Source organism: Phacochoerus africanus, chromosome 7, assembly GCF_016906955.1.
Source record: "Phacochoerus africanus isolate WHEZ1 chromosome 7, ROS_Pafr_v1, whole genome shotgun sequence".
In the NCBI taxonomy this organism is placed as follows: Eukaryota; Metazoa; Chordata; class Mammalia; order Artiodactyla; family Suidae; genus Phacochoerus; species Phacochoerus africanus.
In genome coordinates, this window is record NC_062550.1 from 71,896,434 (window position 1) to 71,919,604 (window position 23,171).

A 23,171-nucleotide genomic window follows, 5' to 3' on the forward strand; every position below is an offset into this window, starting at 1 on the left:
GATCATTTGTTGAGTTAGAGAATGAACGTAATCACTTGTGTTTGTTGTAGAAATTGGAAGGAGAGTTCAAACAACCAATTCCTGCATCTTCCATGCCACAGCAAATAGGTAAATTTCTTTTCTTTGGCTTGTTTGCTCTTCTCTTTGACCTAAGAAGTTTTGTGCTAATAAGGACATCTTGAAGCTTTATGTTCATGACAATATATATAATAATAATGTCATTAAGTAGTTTGTTTCTTTTTAAGCAGGCCTTCCTACCAGTTCTTTAACTCAAGTTGTTCATTCTGCTGGAAGACGGTTTATAGTAAGTCCTGTGCCGGAAAGTCGATTACGAGAATCAAAAGTTTTCACCAGTGAAATATCAGATACAGGTAAGAAATTGCTTTTACCACATATGTATAAATCCTACAGCGTCTCTCCTATATTGGAAGCTTGGTCATCAAGCAGTAGTTCAGTGATGCCATAAACAATAAAGGAGAGTGGAAAATCGGGACTGTATCCAACAGACAAACATGGTGAAGGGAAATAGATGGTGAAAAGAGAGCATTTAAGCAGGAGCACAGAAGGATGGCCATACTGGCTACTATGATAGCTACTACGTAGATACAGTACTACATGTTTGTTTTTCCATTTAGTGTACTACTGTATATAGTTCAAGGGTTTTTTAGAAATAAATATTCATACAAGAAAGCTTATTTTGATTGAAGTACTATTTCACCTTGCCGTTTTAGGGCCTTTCATTTCCTTGGGAGAGGTTTTTTTTGTATACCTTGTTTGTATGTGGCATTGTTGGGCATCCCAAAAATAGATTGTTATAACAGTCTTTTGAATCCACCCTTTTAAAATGGACTGATTATAAATTTGTTTTCTTTTGCAGTTGCTGCTTCTACATCTCCTGGCACTGGAATGAACTTGTCTCACTCTGCTTCATCCCTTAGTCTACAGCAGGCCTTTTCTGAACTTAGACGTGCCCAAATGACAGAAGGACCAAGTACAGCACCTCCCCACTTTAGTCACACAGGACCAACGTTTCCAGTAGTGCCTCCTTCCATGAGTAGCATTGCTGGAGCAGCAGCCACACCTTCAGTATCAGTTCCTGCAACTAGCTGCCCTTTTAGTGACATTTCCACATCAGTAACTCCATCTGAGATGACAGCATCCACTGAAAAGGGGATTGCTGGAGTTGCCACCTGCACAGGTGTAATCTCTTCCAGTGGTCTCACTGTGCCACCTGCATCTGATTCCCCGATACTTTCCAGTGTGGTTTCAAGCATCACAGTACCTGTGGCTGTTTCAGTGTCAACAACATCCCTGTCAGTCCAGGCTCCCACACCTGGGAGCATTGTTGCTAATACAGGCACTTTCCCCTCTATATCAGTTGCAATGACTTCAGCCTCTGCAGTGAGCAGTACTGCTGCCCCAGGTGCTAAGCCTCCACCTGTATCATCTCAGCAGGTATCAGGCAGTACTGCTGGGATAACCACATTAGCATCAGTTCCTACCACTGCTCCAGCCCCAAGTGTAGCTTCACAGCCCTCTCTTTCACTTAGCAGCAGCACCTCTGCTCCTGCTCTGGCTGAAACTATAGTGGTTAGTGCACACTCACTAGATAAAGCATCTCATAGCAGCACAGCTGGATTGGCTTTGTCCCTCCCTGCGTCATCTTCCTCTGCCTCCCCTGGAGCAGGAGTGTCTAGTTCTGTTTCTCAGCCTGGTGTGGCTCATCCTTTGGTCATCCCATCAGCTGTATCTTCTATTCCAGTCCTTTCCCAAGCGGGACCGACCTGTGCACCTTTATTACCCCAAGTACCTGGCATCCCACCCCTGGTGCAACCTGCTGCCAGTGTGCCTGCCGTCCAGCAGACACTAGTCCACAGTCAGCCGCAGCCAGCATTGCTCCCTAACCAGCCCCACACTCACTGTCCTGAAATGGATGCTGATGCACAGCCTCGAGCTCCTGGGATTGATGATATAAAGACTTTGGAGGAAAAGCTGCGGTCTCTTTTCAGCGAACACAGCTCATCTGGAACACAGCATGCTTCTGTCTCACTGGAGACATCACTAGTGGTGGAGACCACTGTCACACCAGGTGTCCCAACCACTGCTGTTGCACCAGGAAAACTCATGACTTCCACTACAAGTACTTGCTTACCACCAACCAGTTTGCCATTAGGAACAACTGGTTTGTCAATTCTACCCGTGGTCACACCTGGGCAAGTTTCCACGCCGGTGAGCACTATACCAGCAGTGAAACCTGGAACTGCTCCATCAAAGCCACCTTCAACTAAGCCTCCAGTAAGGTTCTTGTCTTGCAATAATTTGAAAAATATGACCACCCCCCCCCCATAAGAATAATGTTATCAACTCAGCCTTGCAAATTAGAAATGTAGTTACAAAGATGCCTGGCTAGGAGTTCCCATTGTGGCTCAGTGGAAACGAATCTGACTAGCATCCGTGAGAATGCAGGTTCGATCCCTGGCCTCGTTCAGTGGATTAAGGATCTGGTGTTGCCGTGAGCTGTGATGTAGGTCTCAGACCCAGCTCAGATCACGTATTGCTGTGCCTGTGGCATAGGCCAGCAGCTGCAGCTCCCTAGCCTGGGAACCTCTGTATTCTGCTAGTGCGGCCCTTAAAAAAAAAAGCAAAGATGGCTGGCTTGTAATAGGCACTTGATATTTATGAAATAAACTGATTGAAGGTGATTTTAGGATATATGTATAATGAACACAAGATCCTTTCTTTTGAAATATGGCACGATTTGGGATTAATTATATTCTATGATTTTCTAAGAGTATATAATCAGGTAAAATGTAGGCATTGTTTCTGAATTGGCAGCTAAATGTTTCTGCTGGCAGTTACACAGAGCAACAGCAGTTCACAGTCTGTTTCCATGAGAATGAAGCAAATTCTGTGCTTTGCTTGGATTCCATAGACATACAATTTGGAGTTTTTAAAAAGTTGGAAGTTGGTGACGAATTTGATGTGGAAGAGAAGAAAAGTATCTAATGCTAGGGGTAAAATAACTAGAATGTTTTCTAATTCTGCTATGGTGGATTCCTCTCATTCTGCCATCTTTAGTCTCTGATCTTTCCAAATAACAAGGCTATGTTTTTTCTACTGTATTGTATGCTTCAACCGTCTTTCTGCATTGCCATTGATGTGAGATTCTTTTTATAATAGGGTAATATAGAGGCCTCGCTCAAAGTACAAATTGCTAAACGGTATTAGATTTCTGATGCCTTTTGTTATCAGACCTACCCCATGTTGTCTTTGACTGTTTTGTTTTCTCAGAAAAGCCTTATAATACTGTACCAACTAAGAGGCTCAAGAATATTTGCACTGTGCCTCTTGTGTTCAGACAGCCTCTATTCTCTAGGGAATAAGCTTTTACTAAATTTTCCTGTTCATTTTAGTGGTGTTAAAGAGTTACCCCTGTAATAGTATCATGGTTATAATGTCCTTTATTTGAGATAGACACAGAGTGTAACCCAGGTGACAAGCTTGCCTTAACTGGATACATTTTGTTCTTATGCTTCTGCATTTGAATTAGTTGGTTTGCTCTCCAGTATGCAGTCTTTACTCTTAGTGTCTCATGGACTTGAATTTCCCTTCGTTGTCTATAGGTGCTGCCACTAGGTACTGAACTTCCAGCTGGTACTCCACCCAGTGAGCAGCTGCCACCTTTTCCAGGACCTTCATTAATGCAGGTGCCCCAAGACTTGGCAGTTTTCTTTTTGTGCCCCTGTTTTCTTTCACAAAGCGTATTTAAATTCTCCGTTGCATGATCTTGACTTCTGGCTTCTCTTTGGTTTTGACTTAGTAACAACTTTCTTTTAAAACACCATAGCTGGGGAGTTCCCGTTGTGGCACAGTGGAAATGAATCCGACTAGGAACCATGAGGTTGGGGGTTCAATCCCTGGCCTTGCTCAGCGGGTTAAGGATCCAGCGTTGCCGTGAGCTGTGGTTGTAGGTCTCAGACGTGGCTCAGATCTGGCATAGCTGTGGCTCTGGCGTAGGTCGGCAGTTACAGCACAGATTGGACCCCTAGCCTGGGAACCTCCATATGCCATGGGTGTGGCCCTAAAAAAAAAAGACAAAAACACCATAGCTGATGATAGAAATCATTTGATATTGGTGTTTTTCCATATCTGTGAAAAAGGAAGATAGCAAAGTTGACATTTTGCCAGGAGAAAATATAATTCCTTCTATCATTCATACTTTTGTAAAAGAATGAAAGATTAGCATTGTGGGAATAAAAATTACATGTAATCAAAATTAACTTTAAAAGTTCCTGAGAAAAGAGTACCACCCTGATAACTGATAATGCCCTTTTTATATGAGTTCAGTACCACCTGTTTTTTCTTGAATGTTTAGCATATCTTTCAGTGACCACCTAATGAAATAATTGAATGTAAGAGTCATCTTTATCAAAAACATGTATTACATCTTCAATACAAAAACCTACAGCTCAGCTAACATGAGTTTGCTTGGAGAGGAACTTGGGTGTGGGATTCCCATCTCACATTCAGTCCTGCTCACTAGGGGTCAGAATTGCCTGCAGTATTTAAATTATTATTCCTCTTTCCCCACACATTAGTTGAATTCCCATAAGTGAAGTACTTGTTATGACTGCATTGTAACCATGAAAAAGCTTCTGAGATGGACATGGGAGAAGCTAGTAGACATTGAAACTAAGTTAGGAATTTATTTTAGAATAAGGTATAAGGAAAATATGGTGTATTGCTAGTAATTTGAAGTCTGAATTTATCCCTACTTCTTTAACCCCAGATGTACAGTTAAACATAATTTAAGGAACTTGCCATAATAAAGAGAACCCATTCCATCAGCTGATAAATTTGGGGGAAAAAAATGTGTTGTGAAGGTCTGTAAATAGCAAGTTTTGAACATGTTTTCTCACTAAAAATATGTATTTCCAATTGGTAAGCAGGCCCAAAGTGTGTTGAAAAAACTGCAGACAAGGCAAGTGGAGAATGAGGATAAATGGATGGTGCCTGTATGGAGAGGGAAAAGCTGTAGAGGGGAGGTCGATAGAAGCCAAGATAGTGACAGAGTATATGTTAGTGCCATCTTTTATATAAGGACAAGTTTTCAGAAAGATGTGCCAAGCTGAAAAAGAAAATAGGGAATGACACAGTTAATCTACCAACTGATCACTTTTTTTTTTTTTGTCTTTTTGCCATTTCTAGGGCCGCTCCCACGGCATATGGAGGTTCCCAGGCTAGGGGTCCAATCGGAGCTGTAGCCTCTGGCCTAGGCCAGAGCCACAGCAATGCGGGATCCAAGCCTCGTCTGCAACCTACACCACAGCTCACAGCAATGCCGGATCATTAACCCACTAGCAAGGGCAGGGACCGAACCCGCAACCTCATGGTTCCTAGTCAGATTCGTTAACCACTGTGCCACGACGGGAACTCCTGATCACATGTTTTAGAATATGTTTTTGAGAGGACGGATAGATAACTTTTCTATCACTTTAACATTAAATATAGACGGTAAGAAAGAAGACTTCAAAACCATTTTAAAAAATTGTAACCAAGATTTTCTGTGGTTTGAGAACTTGACCATACAGTTTTGAGAGCTTGGTAATCTTTCAAGCAATGTAACTAAGTTGAATTTAGGATATTGAGTTTTTATATTCACTAAACAGATACATTATATTGAGTGTGTCCTGTGTAAATGGGTTCTGGCTATGCCAAAGATTCTACTTACTGTGATTTTGTCTCAGGCCCAGCAGCCTCTGGAAGATCTTGATGCTCAGCTCAGAAGAACACTTAGTCCAGAGACTGTTGTGCTGACGTCTACAGTTGGTGTGAGTTTTGAAAACCTTGATGAAACCTTCCCATAACCCTAGTGTATTATGTACCTGGAATATAAACTGTAACCTAGACCATTATTGATAACCTTTAACATCTGTTCAAAGTCTGCTTCTTCTAGTCAACAGAAGTGAGACAGATTAATGAAAGAGTAACACTGACCCAGGGTATAACTATGGAAAAAATTTGATTTGAAACATACTTTTCTTGGGGAGTTCCCATTGTGGTGCAGTGGAAACGAATCCAGCTAGGAACCATGAGGTTTCTGGTTTGATCCCTGGCCTCGCTTAGTGGGTTAATAAGGATCCGGCGTTGCTGTGAGCTGTGGTATAGGTCTCAGATGCAGCTTGGATCTTGAGTTGCTGTGGCTCTGGCGTAGGCCAGCAGCTGTAGCTCTGACTCGACCCCTAGCCTGGGGAGCTCCATATGCCTCAGGCGGGTGCAGCCCTAAAAAAGAAAAAAGGAAAAAAAAAAAAAGAAAGATACTTTTCTTATCTTACCTGTGGTTAGAGTCATACCATAGATCAGTTCTATGGATTTTGTATTTATGCTTTGGAGGAGGCTATATACTTTTAAGTGTGAAGTCTTAACTTCTTCCTTGTAGGCTTGTGATACAATAAATATTCTGATTAAAACTACTTGTCTATGCATATCTAAGTTATACCTTTAAGTATCCCATGAGAAAAATTAAGAAGGCAATTGGAAGGATTGACTCGAAATTTCTTCTAAACATCTTAAAAAACTTATTTTTAAGTTATAGAAAAAGAGAAAGAAAATGCCCTTGGACATAAGTGTTTCTTCACGTATACTGTCTTTCTTTCTCCCTTTATAAAAGCAGAGGAGAGGCAGCAGGAAAAAAGAATAACTGAAGCTAAAGATGTTGTGATATCTTTGTGTGTGTGTGTGTTGCAGCCCGTGTCCGTCGTGGCTCCAACAGCAGCTGTAGAAGCTGGAGCACAGCTTCAAAAGGATGGTGAGAAGCATCCTTCTTCCTCTATATTACCACTTCCAGACCTTCCTGTAATTGATTGTAGAGGTTATTATTTACGAGACATATTCCTAAGAGTTTGTAGGTGTACTCGAGGCTATGTTAAAGAACATAGTATAGAACATATTTCTATTGCATTGATATTAACATCTAGAGCACCTAAGTACTGTGTGGCTCTTTCCCATCTTTTTGAGGGTGGCATGCCAGCGGGTAATGATGGTTTCTTAGCATAAGACCCTTTGTTATTAGCTAGGCCAGATGCTTACTAAGAAGGAAATTCAAGCATATTTATAAAATCTAATTTATTGTCAGCCTCTTAGCTTTTGATATATGTAGAGATACAGATAGAAATAGCATTGTGGTAGAAATACAAATGTAAGATTACAGTTAATCGGTTTACACATTATTTTTATTTCTGGAGTCTGTCTCTTTAAAAAGGCACATTTCCAACTTTTGTAAAAATTATCCATACCAACAACTTAAATGTCTTTTTTTTTCTCCTTTGTCCAAGAAAACAAAAACAAATAGTACACACAAAAACAACAGTGCCACGTCATCTGTACCCGTGTATAAGGGAAGGTAGAGGGTTAACGATAAGTTTTCTTTGATTATGTATATATCATTTATATGTTTCACCAGTAATACAATCTTTCACACTAAAAGAGGTATCTTGTAGAAAAGCAAGTCTGAGGCGAAAGGGAGGTAAGCTGCCTCTAACAGCTTTTCTTCTTCTGATGTGTAGTTTCATTTTGCTGTGTTTCTGGCTAAAGGGAAAAGAGCTAACTAAAAAGAGATGCTGATTTCAATTCTTTTTCTCCTCCATGTACTTGTTTCAGTTTCTCAAGTCACAGAAGGTCCTATCCCAGCACCTACTTCAGGAACTGGTGTTTTTCAGATGGGCCGATTTCAGGTAAGACAGTCACTTCTGGGAGATTGTGTCTGTAATTTAAAAAAAGAAGTCCCAATTTGGGGGAGTATGTATATAATAAAGTTATTATCTACCTCGTAGGACCTAATTGCCATCAATGATATATTTCTTTTATATAGAGCACTTTATAGCTTTTATTATTTTCCCCCTTAAAAATAATACATGCAAATTAAATTAAAGAATACTTAGAAGAGGAGTTCCCGTCGTGGCGCAGTGGTTAACGAATCCGATTAGGAACCATGCGGTTGCGGGTTCGATCCCTGCCCTTGCTCAGTGGATTAAGGATCCGGCGTTGCCGTGAGCTGTGGTGTAGGTTGCAGACGCGGCTCGGATCTTGCGTTGCTGTGGCTCTGGCGTAGGCCGGTGGCTACAGCTCTGATTAGACCCCTAGCCTGGGAACCTCCGTATGCCGCGGGAGCAGCCCTAGAAAAGGCAAAAAGACAAAAAAAAAAAAGAATACTTAGAAGAGAAATAGTAGAGAGTCAGACTTCTGCCTCCCATCTCATCCTTAGGACACTTTTGGGAGCGTATCTCTTTCTATTCCTTTTGTTCTGTTCAAGTATGTATCTAAAATTGGCCCTGCTTCTCTGAATGATATTTTGGAGCCTTTTCCCCTTTAGTAGTAGGTTTAACCTAACCATTTTCCTGTTTTCAGTCATTAGATTGTTTTTGCTTTTTCCAACATAAAAACTAAATAACAGTAAACATCTTTGTATATAAAAACATTTTCCATGTTTAGGGTAATTTTTTAGGATTAATTTCTAAGGTGGGAATACTGAGTCAGCATCAAATGATACCATATAATTTTCCCAGTTGAGAAATAAGTAGCTTAATACATAATGCCACACTTTGAAATTTTCTTTCCTGCTTTCAACACCTACTTTCTGATTATTCTCACAAGAGCACTTGAAGTTGGAGACAGTAGGTAGTATTTTTCTCCTTTGTAAACTGAGTTTCTGAGAGTTCGTTGCTGCACTGAGTTTGTATTTATAATTGGACAAACTAGGACAATGATCTAGATCCTACTTTTAGTTCCAGCTAGTTTTGATGATTCTTGAAGCTTAGCTGGCCTTTAACATTTATTGGATTTAATCTTTGTAGTTTTTCTTTTTTACTGGCAACCTTCAATATTCCATGACCTATTGTTATTTTCACCAAGTCTTGACTCTGAGTCCTGTGCACAGTGTGGGGTATGAACGTAGATCATTTACTTAGCTTATCCAGCAACTAAGAACCTGCATCGACTTTATACATCTCAATATAGATATGTCATGCTCTATAATGGTATTCAGTTTTTTTTCACAATCAGAGATGGAGGGTCTTTGTAAACAGATAAACAGCCTATTCAGACTAGGAAATAAAATGAGTCTTTTTTTATTGTCCATTTTAAAAATTGAATATCAAAGGAGTTACTGTTATGACTCAGTGGTAGCGAACCCAGCCAGTATCCATGAGGATGCAGGTTCCATCCCTGGCTTCGCTCAGTGGATTAAGGGTCCGGTGTTGCTGTGAGCACTAGTGTAGGTCGCAGATGTGGCTCAGATCCTGAGTTGCTATGGCTGTGGCGTAGACCACCACCTGCAGCTCTGGTTTGACCCCTAGCCTGGAACTTCCATATGCTGCAGGTGTTGCCCTAAAAAGCAAAATAATAATAATAATAATAATAATAAATAAATAATAAAAATTGAATATTGAAGAGTTTGTTGTTAAATCTCACTATGGTCTCTTTCCATCAGGTTTCAGTTGCAATGGACGATACCCAGAAAGAGGGTAAAAATAAGTCAGAAGATGTAAAGTCTGTCCATTTTGAATCCAGTACTTCAGAGTCCTCAGTGCTATCAAGTAGTAGTCCAGAGAGTACCCTGGTAAAGCCAGAGCCCAACGGGACAGCCATCCGTGGCATCTCTTCAGATATGCCTGATAATGCCCATAAGACTTCGGCCTCAGAAGCAAAGTCAGAAGCTGGGCAGCCTACCAAGGTTGGGCGTTTTCAGGTGACAACTACAGCAGACAAAGTAGGTCGTTTCTCTGTTTCAAGAACTGAAGATGCGATTGCTGAGGCAAAAAAAGAGGGGCCAGTGGCATCTCCTCCTTTTATGGATTTGGAACATTCCATTCTTCCTGCTGTGATACCAAAGAAAGAAAAGCCTGAACTGTCAGAGCCTTCACATCTGAATGGGCCATCTTCTGACCTGGAGGCCGCCTTCTTAAGTAGGGATGGCGATGACGGTTCAGGTAGTCCACACTCCCCACCTCAGCTGTGCTCAAAGAGCCTTCCTATCCAGAGCCTGAGTCAAAGCCTTAGTAATTCATTCAACTCCTCTTACATGAGCAGTGACAATGAGTCAGATATTGAAGATGAAGACTTAAAATTAGAGCTGCGACGACTGCGAGAAAAGTGAGTACATTTTCTCCTGAAAAAACTGCAGAGGGTGTGAAGACCTAGCTCCCTTGCTTAGAGAGAGGGTGCTTTGCAGGAGCTAAGGACCTGAACGTGGGTCTCCTCTGGCTTCTCGTGCCCATAAGGACCCTTAGCATTTCTAGTTAGAGGACTGCTTCAGCACCTTTGTGTTTCTCTCTCCACATTATTTTTTTTTATCAATAGAACTTTTTATTATTATTAACTTAATCTTAAGTTATTTCTTAGTTCACCAGATGAATCTGGTAATGGTGCTGGGGTGTAGACCATGTAGCAGGTTTTCTTGGTCATATTCGACAAACCGGATCTGAGTCACAAATTGAGTATGTAGCGCCTCCACATCAGAAAATCTTTCTCCTCACATATGGTCATCCATTTGTGGTTGGCTGGGAGCTTATTGGGATTTGGCTTGGGTAGTGGAGGCTGGCAAAATAAGTTGACAAACTAGAACCAAATTAGATTAAGTACATTGAGGGGAAGATTCATAGGTGAGTAATAAGTATGTGAGTAGAAGTGAAATAATGTTAATTTTTGTTTGAATGAAGTTAGTTAAACTATTTTTGAATTATGTTTGGTTATCTTTCATAGACATCTTAAAGAGATCCAAGACCTACAGAGTCGCCAGAAGCATGAAATTGAATCTTTGTACACCAGGCTGGGCAAAGCTCCCCCTGCTGTTATCATCCCCGCAGCCGCCCCTCTTGCAGGGAGAAGAAGGCGACCCACCAAAAGCAAAGGCAGCAAGTCTAGTCGCAGCAGTTCCTTGGGGAATAAAAGCCCTGGACCAGGTCAGCCATGGCTGTCCCAACTGTGTATATAACGTATTGAACACTTGTTAACTTTTGTTCAATTTCAAAGGAGTCTGACTTTTCTAATATTCTTGCTTTCTTGCCTTCTCTACTCCCCATATTTGGAGAACCTCTTTATTTTTGAGTCTATGGAAGTAGACAGGTAGTACTGTGACTTACTCCCTTGTAATCCAGATTGCTAGCTGGTGGTTGCTGTTATTTATAGTTGTTCTTCAGGATAAAACCACTAGCTTTGCCTCCTAACTCACAGAATGCACATTTCTCCAGGCTCTTAGGCAATTGGAAGAAAATACATTGTTCTCTGCTTAGTAGAGTACAAGTAGAATCTTCCTTTTAATGAATGGCTAGATCATAATGGCAGTTGAGATGAATGTAAATTTCTTATAGATATTTCCTTGGTTAAAGTTTTTGTTTATATTAAAGAACTTGCTAGTGTTTATAATACAAAATAGTTAAATTATAATCTATAATGAATTATAGTTTGCTTGCTTTTAATTATGATAGAGTTTTTACCCTTTGGTGAACTATGGTAGGTAATATTAACAGATACTTACTGGTTGAAAAGTAAAAGCAGCTGAAATAAGTTTATACCTCATCCTTGCTCTTCAGGTCTAATATAAATATGTTGGAGAGCAGTTGCAAGCTTAACAGCTTTACATTCTCTGGAGGCTTTCAGGGACCCAAACCTTTTCTCTAATACATTAGAATCAGTTCATTAGTAGACATGTGATTATAAGGGATTATAAGGGATATCAACTAATTTAGATACTGATTTCTATTTAGACATTGTGTGTGTGTGTGAAACTTTTTTTTTTTTTTTTGGTAGTTATTTCCCCAATGCAATTTTTTTTTCTACTGTACAGCATGGTGACCCAGCTACACATACCTGTATACATTCTATTTTTGCACATTATCATGCTCCATCATAAGTGACCAGACATAGTTCCCAGTGCTACACAGCAGGATCTCATTGCTAATCCATTCCAAAGGCAATAGTTTGTATCTATTAACCCCAAGCTCTCCAGCCACCCCACTCCCTCCTCTTCCCCCTTCCCATTGGCAACCACAAGTCTATTCTGCAAGTCCATGATTTTCTTTTCTGTGGACAGGATCATTTGTGCCTTATGTTAGATTCCAGATATAAATGATATCATAGACATATTTTTTTGAATGGACTTCTATTCCACTAGTTACTAAGGAATAGAGAAGTTAGTCCATTTCAAGACACTAGGCTAATGATTGAAAGCCACCGACCAAAAATAATTTTAAAAATATACTCTTTGACACCTCTTTTGTACTTAATCTGACATATGTGCAGGAAAAACTAAGCAGACTGTCTCTGGAACCAATTTGTATCATGGTTCAACTTTGTGTCATAATAGGGTGAAAAAGGGAGCAAACATGAAATGGCAAAGTGCAGTTCTCTCGTGTCTACTGCAGGTGCTAGTTGTCATCATCATCTTTTTTTTTTTTTTTTTTCTTTTTTAGGGCCTCACTCAGCATATGGAGGTTTCTAGGCTAGAGGTCCAACCAGAGCTACAGCTGCCAGCCTACACCACAGCCACAGCAACACCAGATCCGAGCTGCGTCTACGACCTACACCATAGCTCACAACAACGCCAGATCCTTAACACACTGAGTGAGGCCAGGGATTGAACCCACAACCTCATGGTTCCTAGTCGGATTCATTTCCACTGCACCATGACGAGAACTCCCCAGGTGCTGGTCTTCTTACTCAGCTCAGACTTTTAAATCATCCAGGTTATCCAAAGCTCAACATCTTTAGGGATGGTATCCTACAGCCCTATTACCTGTTGACTCTCCTGTCACTGCTTACCTCTCCTCCTGTCAATGAGGCTTTGCTCCTATATCCTATGTCTTATGATCCATCATTAATCCCAAAGGTGGTACAAACTGGAGGAGTAAGAACACTGCCTATTAAGTATGGGGGAAAGCTGTACTTGTTCTCTCATGCCATGTATCTTTTGGCAGGTAACCTGTCTGGTCAGAGTACAGCATCAGTCTTGCACCCCCAGCAGACCCTCCCCGCTCCTGGCAACATCCCAGAGACTGGGCAGAATCAGCTGTTACAACCCCTTAAGCCATCTCCCTCCAGTGACAACCTCTATTCAGCCTTCACCAGTGATGGTGCCATTTCAGTACCAAGCCTTTCTGCTCCAGGTCAAGGTAAGAAATCAAAACAACTGCCATCTTCCAAGAACATTAAAAAGGAGATAGTGCCAATAAGAGGGACAAAAGCCTGATGAAGAAGCCACCTTAAGGTGGTCGGAGGACCCGTTGGCCAGGAACCAGCTGCTTGGTACCTGCATGGCTCTTTGGTCTGAAAGGAGAGTGGGTGACAATGAGATTAGGTGGGATCACTGTTCCCATCTACCGGAAATAGGTTTTTTCAAGGGATTACAGCAGAAGTGATGTCTCTGCCTCTATGAGGCCTCAAACAAATGAATGACTCCTTTGGAATTTGGAACTTAAGCTTTAATACTAAACTGGGATTTCCTGGACCAGATTCTAAGGAGTATTATTAGCTATTTCTGAGAGCTAATGCGTTTGCTTTAGCCAGTGTAGACCTTTAAAATTTCTAAGTATGAGAGAAGAATGCTAAAATGAATAACAGCCCTACAATTCAATTTTTTGCCCATAATCTACTTTCCAAATATAGGTTGTTCATTAATGATCACTCAGAATATTCCTTTAGAGGAAAGAGCTTCTAGTAATATTATAACAAGAATTGAAAGGAGCAGGGTGTATGGGTGGAAAAGAATGAAATAAACTATAGGTAAAGTAGGAGTGCTTTGGCCACAGCATCACAAACTTGGAGGTTAGGTTGTCTCTTGGCTGAGATGAGCGTAAGATGAGTGTGTTTTCAGGTAGGAGCGCTATCTGGGCAGGTGGAGGGGCTGGGACCTGGTCCTCCTCCTGCAACCAGGCCTGTGCTGTCCCAGCACGTCTCCCACCCCAGCCTCAGGGTTCTAACGTCTCGTAGCTGTGTTCTGTCTCCTCTCTTTGTTCCTCCCCATTCTCCCTTCTCACAGGCTGTGCGAAGTTTAACTGTGCGTCTGAGCAGGTGACGTTCAAACCTGGTGGCAGGAGGACCCGATTTCTGAGTACGCCCTGCTTGGCTCTTTGTGTGTAACACCTTTACTCCTTCCTCATCCTCGTGTTTCTGCCGCTTGGATCTGATGTTTCACGCAGTCCATTTTCATTTGTTCTTTGTATATCATCTACTCAGTGGCTTGGCTGAATGATGATTACCCTCAGAAGTTTGGGTCTCTGTAATTATGATAAAACATGTAGAAATAACAATAGGTTTCTGTAAACTTCAAAGTAACTTTCTGGGCCTCTCAGTAGGCCTTTGACAGAGGGCAGATGTGGTGTCCAGGCTGCAGGGACTGTTAGGTCATTCAGCATAATGAATGCCGAACGCACAGTCCTGTTTAGTGCTGCCCCTTGCTCTGGCATGAGAAATCACCGAGAACCTCTTGACCACAGGTGCAGGTAAACGTTATACCCTGTTTTTCTGTTCTTTTTCAGAGTAGATTAGAATCTTTTAATTTTTTAATCTCAATTAAGCCATAACTATTAATTGAAAAGATGCCAGAGTCTCTTCATTGGATGCCTTCACCACCACTACCCTCTAAATCCATAAAATCAGTATTTCAAAAAAGGGTTCAGTGTAGTTCTTCTCATAAAGCTTATCAAAGACCAAAGGCCAACACCTATAAGTGAAAATGGGCTATTTAACAAAATTGCTGGGATTTCCCAGCTTTCTTCCCCCAAACAAGGTGCAATAGCAAGTCACCCAGCCTCTCCAGCCCATCTCCCCATGTGTGAAATGAAGGTGGTCCTGCCAGACCAGATAAGATCACGTGCACGAGGCAGAGCGCACTGGGGAAACAGCATTTCTCTGAGTAGCCAGAGCCTTCCTGGCACATAGCAGGTAGTCGATAGACATATATTGAAATAAAAAGTGTTAAAACAAAAATAAAATAAGGATCAAGTAGAAAACCTTTGCTAGAGTTTAGATAAAGATCTTTTCTGTAAGGCTTCAAACTTCTGATGTGGTTATTGAAGTGCTTTTTTAAATGCATGTGCTAAGGCCATCATTGTTTCTGAGTATGGTTCAGAGGTCCTTGGGCCTCACATAGCACTAGTCCAGAGCTATTTAACAAAGAGGGAGGTGGAAGGCATTACCCAATTTGGTAGATTTTTGGGCACTCAGATCAATAGCTTTTCTGGTTAGGCCAAGCTAGACCAAGAACATGAGCTCCTTGACACTTAAGTAAGCATTTAATTTGTATTTCCAGCTAGAAAGATGAAAAAACACTAACAGGAAGAGACAAGTGTTTTTAAAGTAGAATGTGATGTGTCAGGCCTATGTTATTCTGCAGGCTGAAGTGTCTTAAGAGGGAAGAAAGAAAACCAAGGCTTTTCTTGTGAAGGAAATAGAGTGTGATGGGTACCACTTCAGCTTAATTAATTCAGTAAATTCTCTTTACACTTTTAAAGGTAGGTGGTATTACACTTTGTTCACATGAAAGTGGTCAGAAGTGTTAAATCTTAGCACTTCCTTCTGGGTCTAAAATGAGAGGTCCTATCTCTGTCAGCACACATCACATAAGCCTTGGTGAACAAATCACAAGATTATAGCAAATGCAGAGAGAAACAGGGGCTCCCAGACAGGAGCTCCTAGCTAATCTGGGATGCATTACTCTATGCTCTCAAAACAGAGTATGGTTTGGAAGCACGGCTTGGCTTAATGCTTTATTTATGTTCAAAAATTGCTTTTAAAGATTTTTCTAGGGGGGAGGGGTTAGGATGTGCATTAGGATGTGGAAATATATGAGCCAACTTAAAACTGTAACAATGGTACCATCTGTTAGCCTCCTGTGGTAGAACTGCTAATGCATTTAATTGAGTGCTTTTTAACAACCCAGCAGGAGAAACAGAAAGTGGGACAGGATCGGTGGAGAGACTGCTTGGGTATTTGAAATTCAAGCAGTGAGACCTGAGAAACTGGAGTTCCTCCCCATGCCAGGGCATTGACACAGGGCATTATTCTTTCAGATACAAAGATTGGGTGTGGAAACTTGACTTCTGTCAGCCAGGTACCCCAGGTCACCATGTCAAGGCCAACAGCCAGTCAGGTCCATCGCACAGAACAGTGTCTGTGACAGGGCTCCCAGGTCCCTCCAGTCTGTCCCCCTCCTGCTTTCTCTTGCTGGGACTCTATGTGCTGTTTAGAGATTCTAAATATTTTACACTGATGTTTCCGTATCTTTAACACATTGCTCTCTCTTTGTGCTTCAGGGAAGATGGTGAAAAAAGTCTGTCCTTGCAACCAGCTCTGTAGTAATTATCTTTTCTTTCTGTTACTTCTGGTCCTTGATTGCAAAGCCTTTTGCCCTTGAGGTCTTTGAACCCCGAAGCCTCACAACTCCTGGATTTCCAGCTTCCATCTGGCTGGTGCTGCACCCTTCTCTAGTTTCGTCTTTAACATGCTCAGTTGCTGTCACTGGCTGTCCCTCCAGATTTTAGGTCACCACATAGTGCCCTAGATGACAGCCCCACTGTTGGGGAGGGGAGGGCACCCGTGGATGTGTGTAGAAGGATCAGGGGTGCCTAGCTCCTTAGGGAGAGAGTCCTGTAGTCAGAAGTCACCACCTGTGCCAGCCGCTGCGGGCACACTGGAAAGTCAGCAGGGATTACAGCAGCCAGAGTCATGCCCTCATATCACAGTGGGAGGCAGCTGCTGGGCAGTGAGGACAGGGACAGCATTGTAGACAGGTGGCTTCTCGTGAAAGTGTGGACAGTTCTACGGCCCAGCAGGCCACCGAGAGGTTCCTCCAGAAAACTCTGTGCTTGGGACACTGGGCAGTAAGTTGTGGCTCGTAATAGGCTCTTGTTACTGGATTTGTGGGGGTGGGGGAATGTGTTAAGGCAGGAGAAGAGTTCAGCAAGGGAATTTTGGGTGGTAAAGGATGCTACTTTAAGAGCTTTTCAGCAGAACCGAAAAAAGGGTTAAAGGTTAGCCAGCAGCCTCTCTGGAAGGCAAGCAGCGTTCTCAGAAATATCTACGTGCTGCCAGTGTCCTTAAAACCTTTTACTGCTACAGTGGACCAAACAAGCACACTACGCATTTTCCTAGATTTTATTACTAAGTCAACTTTTCCTGGGAGTTAATTTCTGGTCAGAAAGGAGTGTGTTTGTTTCCTTCTTCAATGCGGAGATCTGTTTTCAGAAGTCAGAATAAGAATGTTAGCTGTATGGTTGCCTCTCCCTCGTGGTATAAACCCCACTTTCAGAATCCAGTATCACGTAACATGGATGAAAATGAAAAATGAAATTCGGTTATAAAGGGGCCTCACAGCATCAAAGGCGACTAGCATGAGACTAGAGGGTGTGACCCCAGCATGAACGAGTTGTGTCCAGCAGTGTTCACCTCTGCCAGCTTCTGTATTTGGCTTTTGAAAGCTCTGCTCACTTGTGATTATTTGTTTTGTTTTCATTGTCTCACTGACCATCCAGCTCCTGAAGCAATACTCATTCGAGGAGGATGGTGTCCTCATGCGTGTGACACGCTTGCTTTCTGGTTTCCTCATAACCACCACTGCCTGTGCTTCCCTCCCACACTGTCTCACTCCTGCCTCCCCACTTTTCCACCTGGGTTTCCTGTCCGTAGGGAACTGACTCTTCCCTTCACACTGTATGTGCAGTAACCCCCCACCCCCCGGCCCCGTGGCTCTGTGAGCACTGAGGCCACACCTGCAGTAGTCCTGTGTCTTGCCTTGGTGGTAAGAAGCATGTGACCTTCCTCACTCTGCAGCTTCACCTCGTAACTAGCTGTTCCCCAGTGCAGACGTGCTTGTGTGTGCCATTCCCCGGGTGTAGGGTGTAAACTGGACTCAGGACCAGTAATAGATTAGAGGGCTTTTAATGGCAGAGTTGCTTCAGGTGTGCTGCTGTGCTCTGGTGCTGCTTTGACCTTGAAAACAGGAACATGTGTGTATTTAAATATTTAGCCCCCACATTATTTGGATGTCTTAAGTCCTAGAGGCTCACAACTTACTGTAGTAGCTTTTATTTATTCTGTAGCAAATGTGAGATGTGGTAAGAAAGTGGGGGGTGAGGGGAAAAAAACAAACCATGACTCTTCTTTCCCTCTTCCCTAAACTTGCCTCCTCGAATAATCTTCAGTGTGCCCTCCAGCAGAGCCGAAATCAGGCAGGCCACAGACTTCTCCTTTGTTTCTCATCACACCATAGAGATAGAACTCCTTCATCACAACCCCCGAGCTTCCTCCTCCCCTGGCACCCCTACCGCAGCTGGATGTCCTGTTGCTTCCACATGAGAGTGCTTGCTCTTCTGGGAAGGGGGGGGGGGGGAAGGTGAGCCAATTGAAACTGAGGTCACCTTCAGGAAAGCCACGTCCTCCTGGAGTTGAAAGACTCAGGCACACCACAGAGAACCTTCCTCATGAGTGCTCACATTCTTGACTCATAGGAAATCAGGAGAGATTGAAGCCTTAACTCTCCCAAGTTTATGTTTGCAATTTCTGTTTATGCATCCAGGTGAAAAAGTTTTCTGAACAGAGCATGCCTTCTCTTATCGTCCCTTTCTGTGAAAGAACGGCTAAAGACCACATGGCATCACGCGGTTTGGGAGCCTGTTTTCCCTGGCCTGTCTTTGCATTCCTTCAACTCCTCCATGAACCATGCCCTTCTTTTGCCCTACTCTGTAATATTCTAGAGCAGCCAGCCTCATTGGCCATCCCACTGGCCCTGTTCAAGGTGGCGCTGGGAGTAGAGGCCTGGTGGTGAGTTTCCAAGATGCCACGAGAGTGGGCAGAAAGAGGTTCCCACCCCTTGCCCTTTGTCCCCCTTAGATGTCCAGCCTCATCTGCAGCTCCCGAAGAGAACCTGTTTTTATCATCCTGTTTTGCCTAAATAAGATTTGGCTAAATAAGATCCTGGAACCTCCTTTCTTGCATGGCTTCCCAGTTCATCCTCCCCATTCTGTGGCTTGCCATTCATCATCCTAAGAAGTGTTTCCTCTTCCTGAAGTTACAGCCCAAGCCCCTTTTAATAGTGTACTTTGTTGCTTCTTCTGACTTTAGGAACCAGCAGCACAAACACTGTTGGAGGAACAGTGAGCAGCCAGGCTGCCCAGGCTCAGCCTCCTACCATGACGTCTAGCCGGAAGGGCACGTTCACAGACGACCTGCACAAGTTGGTGGATAACTGGGCCCGAGACGCCATGAATCTCTCAGGCAGGAGAGGCAGCAAAGGACACATGAGCTATGAGGTCAGTCTTCTCCTTGTGCCATCTTGCTTGCTGATCTGTCAGTGTGATGTAACACACGTCTGAATCATGCTGGTGGCAAGACAGAAATCACCCAGGTCCCCTTTTAGTTTTCCTTCCCTAAATCCTTCATTCCCTATCGGTCAACTCAGTCTTCTCGTCCCTTTTCCTTCAACATCCTGAGCTGCATGCATGAGCACAAGGGCGCACACACAGACCCGATACCACCCACCTCCAAGTATTTGGACAGAAATAGACCCACAGACATAGAAAATAAATTTAGGGTTACCAAAGGGGAAGTGGGGGGATAAATGAGGAGGTTGGGGTTGACATACACTACTATATATAAAAGATGATCAACAAGGAACTCCTATAGCACAGGGAACTCTATTCAGTATTTTGTAGTAACCTGTAAGGGAAAGGAATTTGAAAATAAATGCGCCTGTCACTGAATCACTATACACTTGAAACTATCATGATATTGTAAATCAACTATACTTCAGTTTTTAGAAAATCTGACTCAGTGTTCCCTGGTGGTACAGCAGGTTAAGGAGCCCATTGTCACTGCTATGGCTCGGGTTCAATCACTGGCCCAGGAACTTCTGTATGCTGTGGGTGGGGCAAAAGACAAAATCTGACTCAAAAAAAGAACAATATTAGGTAAATGTTAGGAGGGCAACAGTGATTGCTGGTTTGGTCTTGGTCTTGGTTTTGCTGTGCCTTTTAAGATCGGGATACCTCGAGCCCTATAGTCCTGTTTCAGTGCAACCCATCTCACAGCCACACCAAGCTTCACGTGGCCTCGTTCTCTTTACAGGGCCCTGGCATGGCGAGGAAGTTCTCCGCACCTGGTCAGCTGTGCATCTCCATGACCTCAAACCTGGGTGGCTCAGCCCCCATCTCTGCAGCATCAGCTACCTCTCTAGGTCACTTCACCAAGTCTATGTGCCCCCCACAGCAGTACGGTTTCCCAGCCCCCCCCTTTGGCACACAGTGGAGTGGGACAGGTGGCCCAGCACCACAGCCACTCAGCCAGTTCCAGCCTGTGGGAACTGCCTCCTTACAGAATTTCAACATCAGCAATTTGCAGAAATCCATCAGCAACCCCCCAGGTTCCAACCTGCGGACCACTTAGACCTAGAGACATTACGAAGTAGATTTGGGGGCAGGAGATGGAATGGTGAGGGTGGGTGGGAGGGGGGATGGGAAAGTAGCCTATATACTAACTACTAGTGCTGCATTTAACTGGTTATTTCTTGCCAGAAAGGAATGTTTTTAATACTGCTTAGAGCCCTCAGAATGGGGAATTTGCCCCTGCCCTCCCCACTTACTTACTGGAGCAGGTGAGAAGGAAAGGGCAGCTTTCTTGTGTGTGCTTTGTTGTTCATCTAGACCCCATAGTGAGCACTTGGAAAGAAAGTCACGTTTATCAGAGAGCTACTAGAGAGCTCAGTGGAAAAAAAGCAAAGCCCATCTGCATTTGCAGGGAGTGGGGCTCTTAATTTGGTACCCATCCCAAACCACTTATTCCCTCAAGAATCAAAACCACAAGACAAAAAACTATTGGGCTGTCTCCTACCCTGTCCCCACCACCCTACAAACACACACACTTTTTCTTTCTCTCCTCTCCCCCACTTCCATCTTTAGAACCCAGTGGAAAACACCAGGGGACTGAGGTTTCAACCCTTTCTTATGATAGGTCATTAGTGCTTTAAGCAAATGATATTCGCAGCTTTGACTGCAGCATTAGCAATTAGGAAAAAATTAAGTTCCCTGCGGACATATAACTTTGCCATCAGTTTTGATGTGGAAACACTGTGATATATAAATGTTGTTGGACAACAGTAGTTTTAAGAGTAAAATATGAAAGGTTTAAAAAGTTGAAAAAAAGCTAGCTAGCTCTGTCCTTTACTGAGACTTTAACTTTCTCCTTTGTATTTCCATTGTATTAGATAAATAAATGTGAATGTAAAATTGTATAAATTACTGTACTTGAATACTTCTGTTCTCCCAGTATTGCTTGCTGGATGTTTTAGTGCCTTGGACTTCTATTGCTTCTGCCATTGGCATCAACTTCTCATCAGACCCCAGTCAGCAAAGGACACATGGAAGGAAACCTCAGGTCCATGTGGCTCCAGCAGTGGATTATGCCGTAAGGAAATTGAAGAGAGTATTTTTTTTTTCCAAGTCATTCAACAATTTTGTCTAGAGCAGGTGTACGATGAGCAGGATGAGAAGTTAAGTTGACATCAGTGGTTAAAAGCAGAAAACTGTTTCAGGACAAGTGAGGAGGGGTGTTGTAACAATACTGGGCAATTTAAAAGATGGAGGGTGGTGTGTGATAAGTGATGAAAGAAAAGAATGACTGGAGAAGAGGAGAACAAATTTGTTTTGAAGTCGTATGATGCTTGGCCAGTGGACGCCATAGCCTTACTTATTTGAGCTGGGCTTAAACAGATGAGACCTAGAAGAAAATGGCTGAATATACAAGCAAGGGGGTGGGGACTAGTTTTTAAGTTGGGAAGTACGATAGTGAAATGTCACAGATAGAGAAAGTTGCTCTTAAAAAATGGCTTGGATTGCTTTCCTCTTGTTGAAAATGTACTATGCATTTCTCAGCTTGGGGTACTGTAGTTTGTGGAAAGTGGACCTGCCTCTGAATTGCATATTGTAGGAAAGAATGCTTATTCCTACCCACTTCTTATATAATGTCCACAAGGTTGCAGGATCATAATCTCTTGTGCCACATTTATTTCTAGAGTTGCAGTAGATATTCTCACATTTTTATATAAACAAATATTCCCGGTAAGTAGTAACTGCAACCAACCAGTATTATGTAGTGCTCTGCCTGGTTGTATGGGCAGTTGTATCATTTTCAGAGCTTTCAGGAAATACTCTCCTAATTGGCTATGTTTGAGATCTCTGTTCTCTCAGAAGATGAGGAAGGAAGCTAGACTCTGAATTTTTTGGGTGCTGCTTCTCTTGATTGTTGAGCTGGGAAACTGACATATCTCCAACCTCTTACCCACCTCAGTGGCACATCCCAGGAATCACCATGATAGGAAGAGCCTGGTTGGCTGTCCTGTCCTTCATTGGCTGTTTTCTTTAAAGCTGAGTCCCCAAAGATGCAAATAAAAGCTGAAGGTTTTAGGAAAGTAGAAGTGAAAAGGGCAGGCATCCCAAGCTTTGCTTTGAAACCGTTTACTTTTTCTCTGTTTATAATCTTCGGGGAGATGGCAAGAGTAAGGACAGAAGTGCCAGGGAAGTGGGAGACTTGACACCTGAGACAAAGGGGACAGTACTTGGTACCGGAGGAACAAGGGAGCCAAATGCAGCACAGGATGTTTTGTTACTTTGGTTTAATCATTCTGAGATCTCTTCATTCACACATGGAAAGTGAGAACTGGTTTTATTTACTGTTGATTTTTTTTTTCCCCTCCTGTGGATGAAATAACTGAAGCCTAGAGGAATGAACTAGTGCTACTGAACTGTTTAAATTATTTTTGTGTTAATAGTACACTGAGTATCTTTTTTCACATTAAAAAGTCTTTCTGAATTATAAATGTTTTCCTTACATTATTTAACAATGTACACTGTTTAAAAAAAAATAAACTGAATTCAAACCTTGGGGATTCTCGGCAGCCATCACTCGTGCGTTCGGCACCAACCCCAGGGTCGCACTTCTTGCTCCCTTTCGTTGCCTTTGTAGATGGACTTAACGAAGCCATTCAAATAAACCATACTTGCTTTTGTTGAGCTGTGGGGTTTCATTTTCAGCAAATGCCTTTTTCATGATTTCATTAGCTCTGATTTGACTTGTGTACAGTTTATAACTGGATTTAAGCAGCAGTTCTGACCTGAAGCAAGATGTTG

At 42.7% G+C, this 23,171-nt stretch overlaps 1 protein-coding gene across 15 annotated transcripts in view; it reads left to right on the forward strand.

Moving 5' to 3' along the window:
- The window catches only part of WNK1 (WNK lysine deficient protein kinase 1), a 141,476-nt gene extending 118,422 nt beyond the window's left edge, over positions 1-23,054 (forward strand). For 6 of the 15 annotated variants that reach the window (XM_047787859.1, XM_047787866.1, XM_047787868.1 and 3 more), the window contains 12 exons: positions 51-108; positions 246-371; positions 878-2,295; positions 3,624-3,707; positions 5,748-5,831; positions 6,748-6,808; positions 7,660-7,733; positions 9,488-10,149; positions 10,759-10,958; positions 12,972-13,166; positions 19,114-19,301; positions 20,116-23,054. In XM_047787859.1, coding sequence (XP_047643815.1) covers positions 51-108; positions 246-371; positions 878-2,295; positions 3,624-3,707; positions 5,748-5,831; positions 6,748-6,808; positions 7,660-7,733; positions 9,488-10,149; positions 10,759-10,958; positions 12,972-13,166; positions 19,114-19,301; positions 20,116-20,433 — 3,468 coding nt within the window. In that variant the 3' untranslated portion in view covers positions 20,434-23,054. The other 9 variants (XM_047787860.1, XM_047787867.1, XM_047787869.1 and 6 more) reach the window with 4 other exon arrangements.
- The last annotated feature ends 117 nt before the right edge of the window (positions 23,055-23,171 follow it).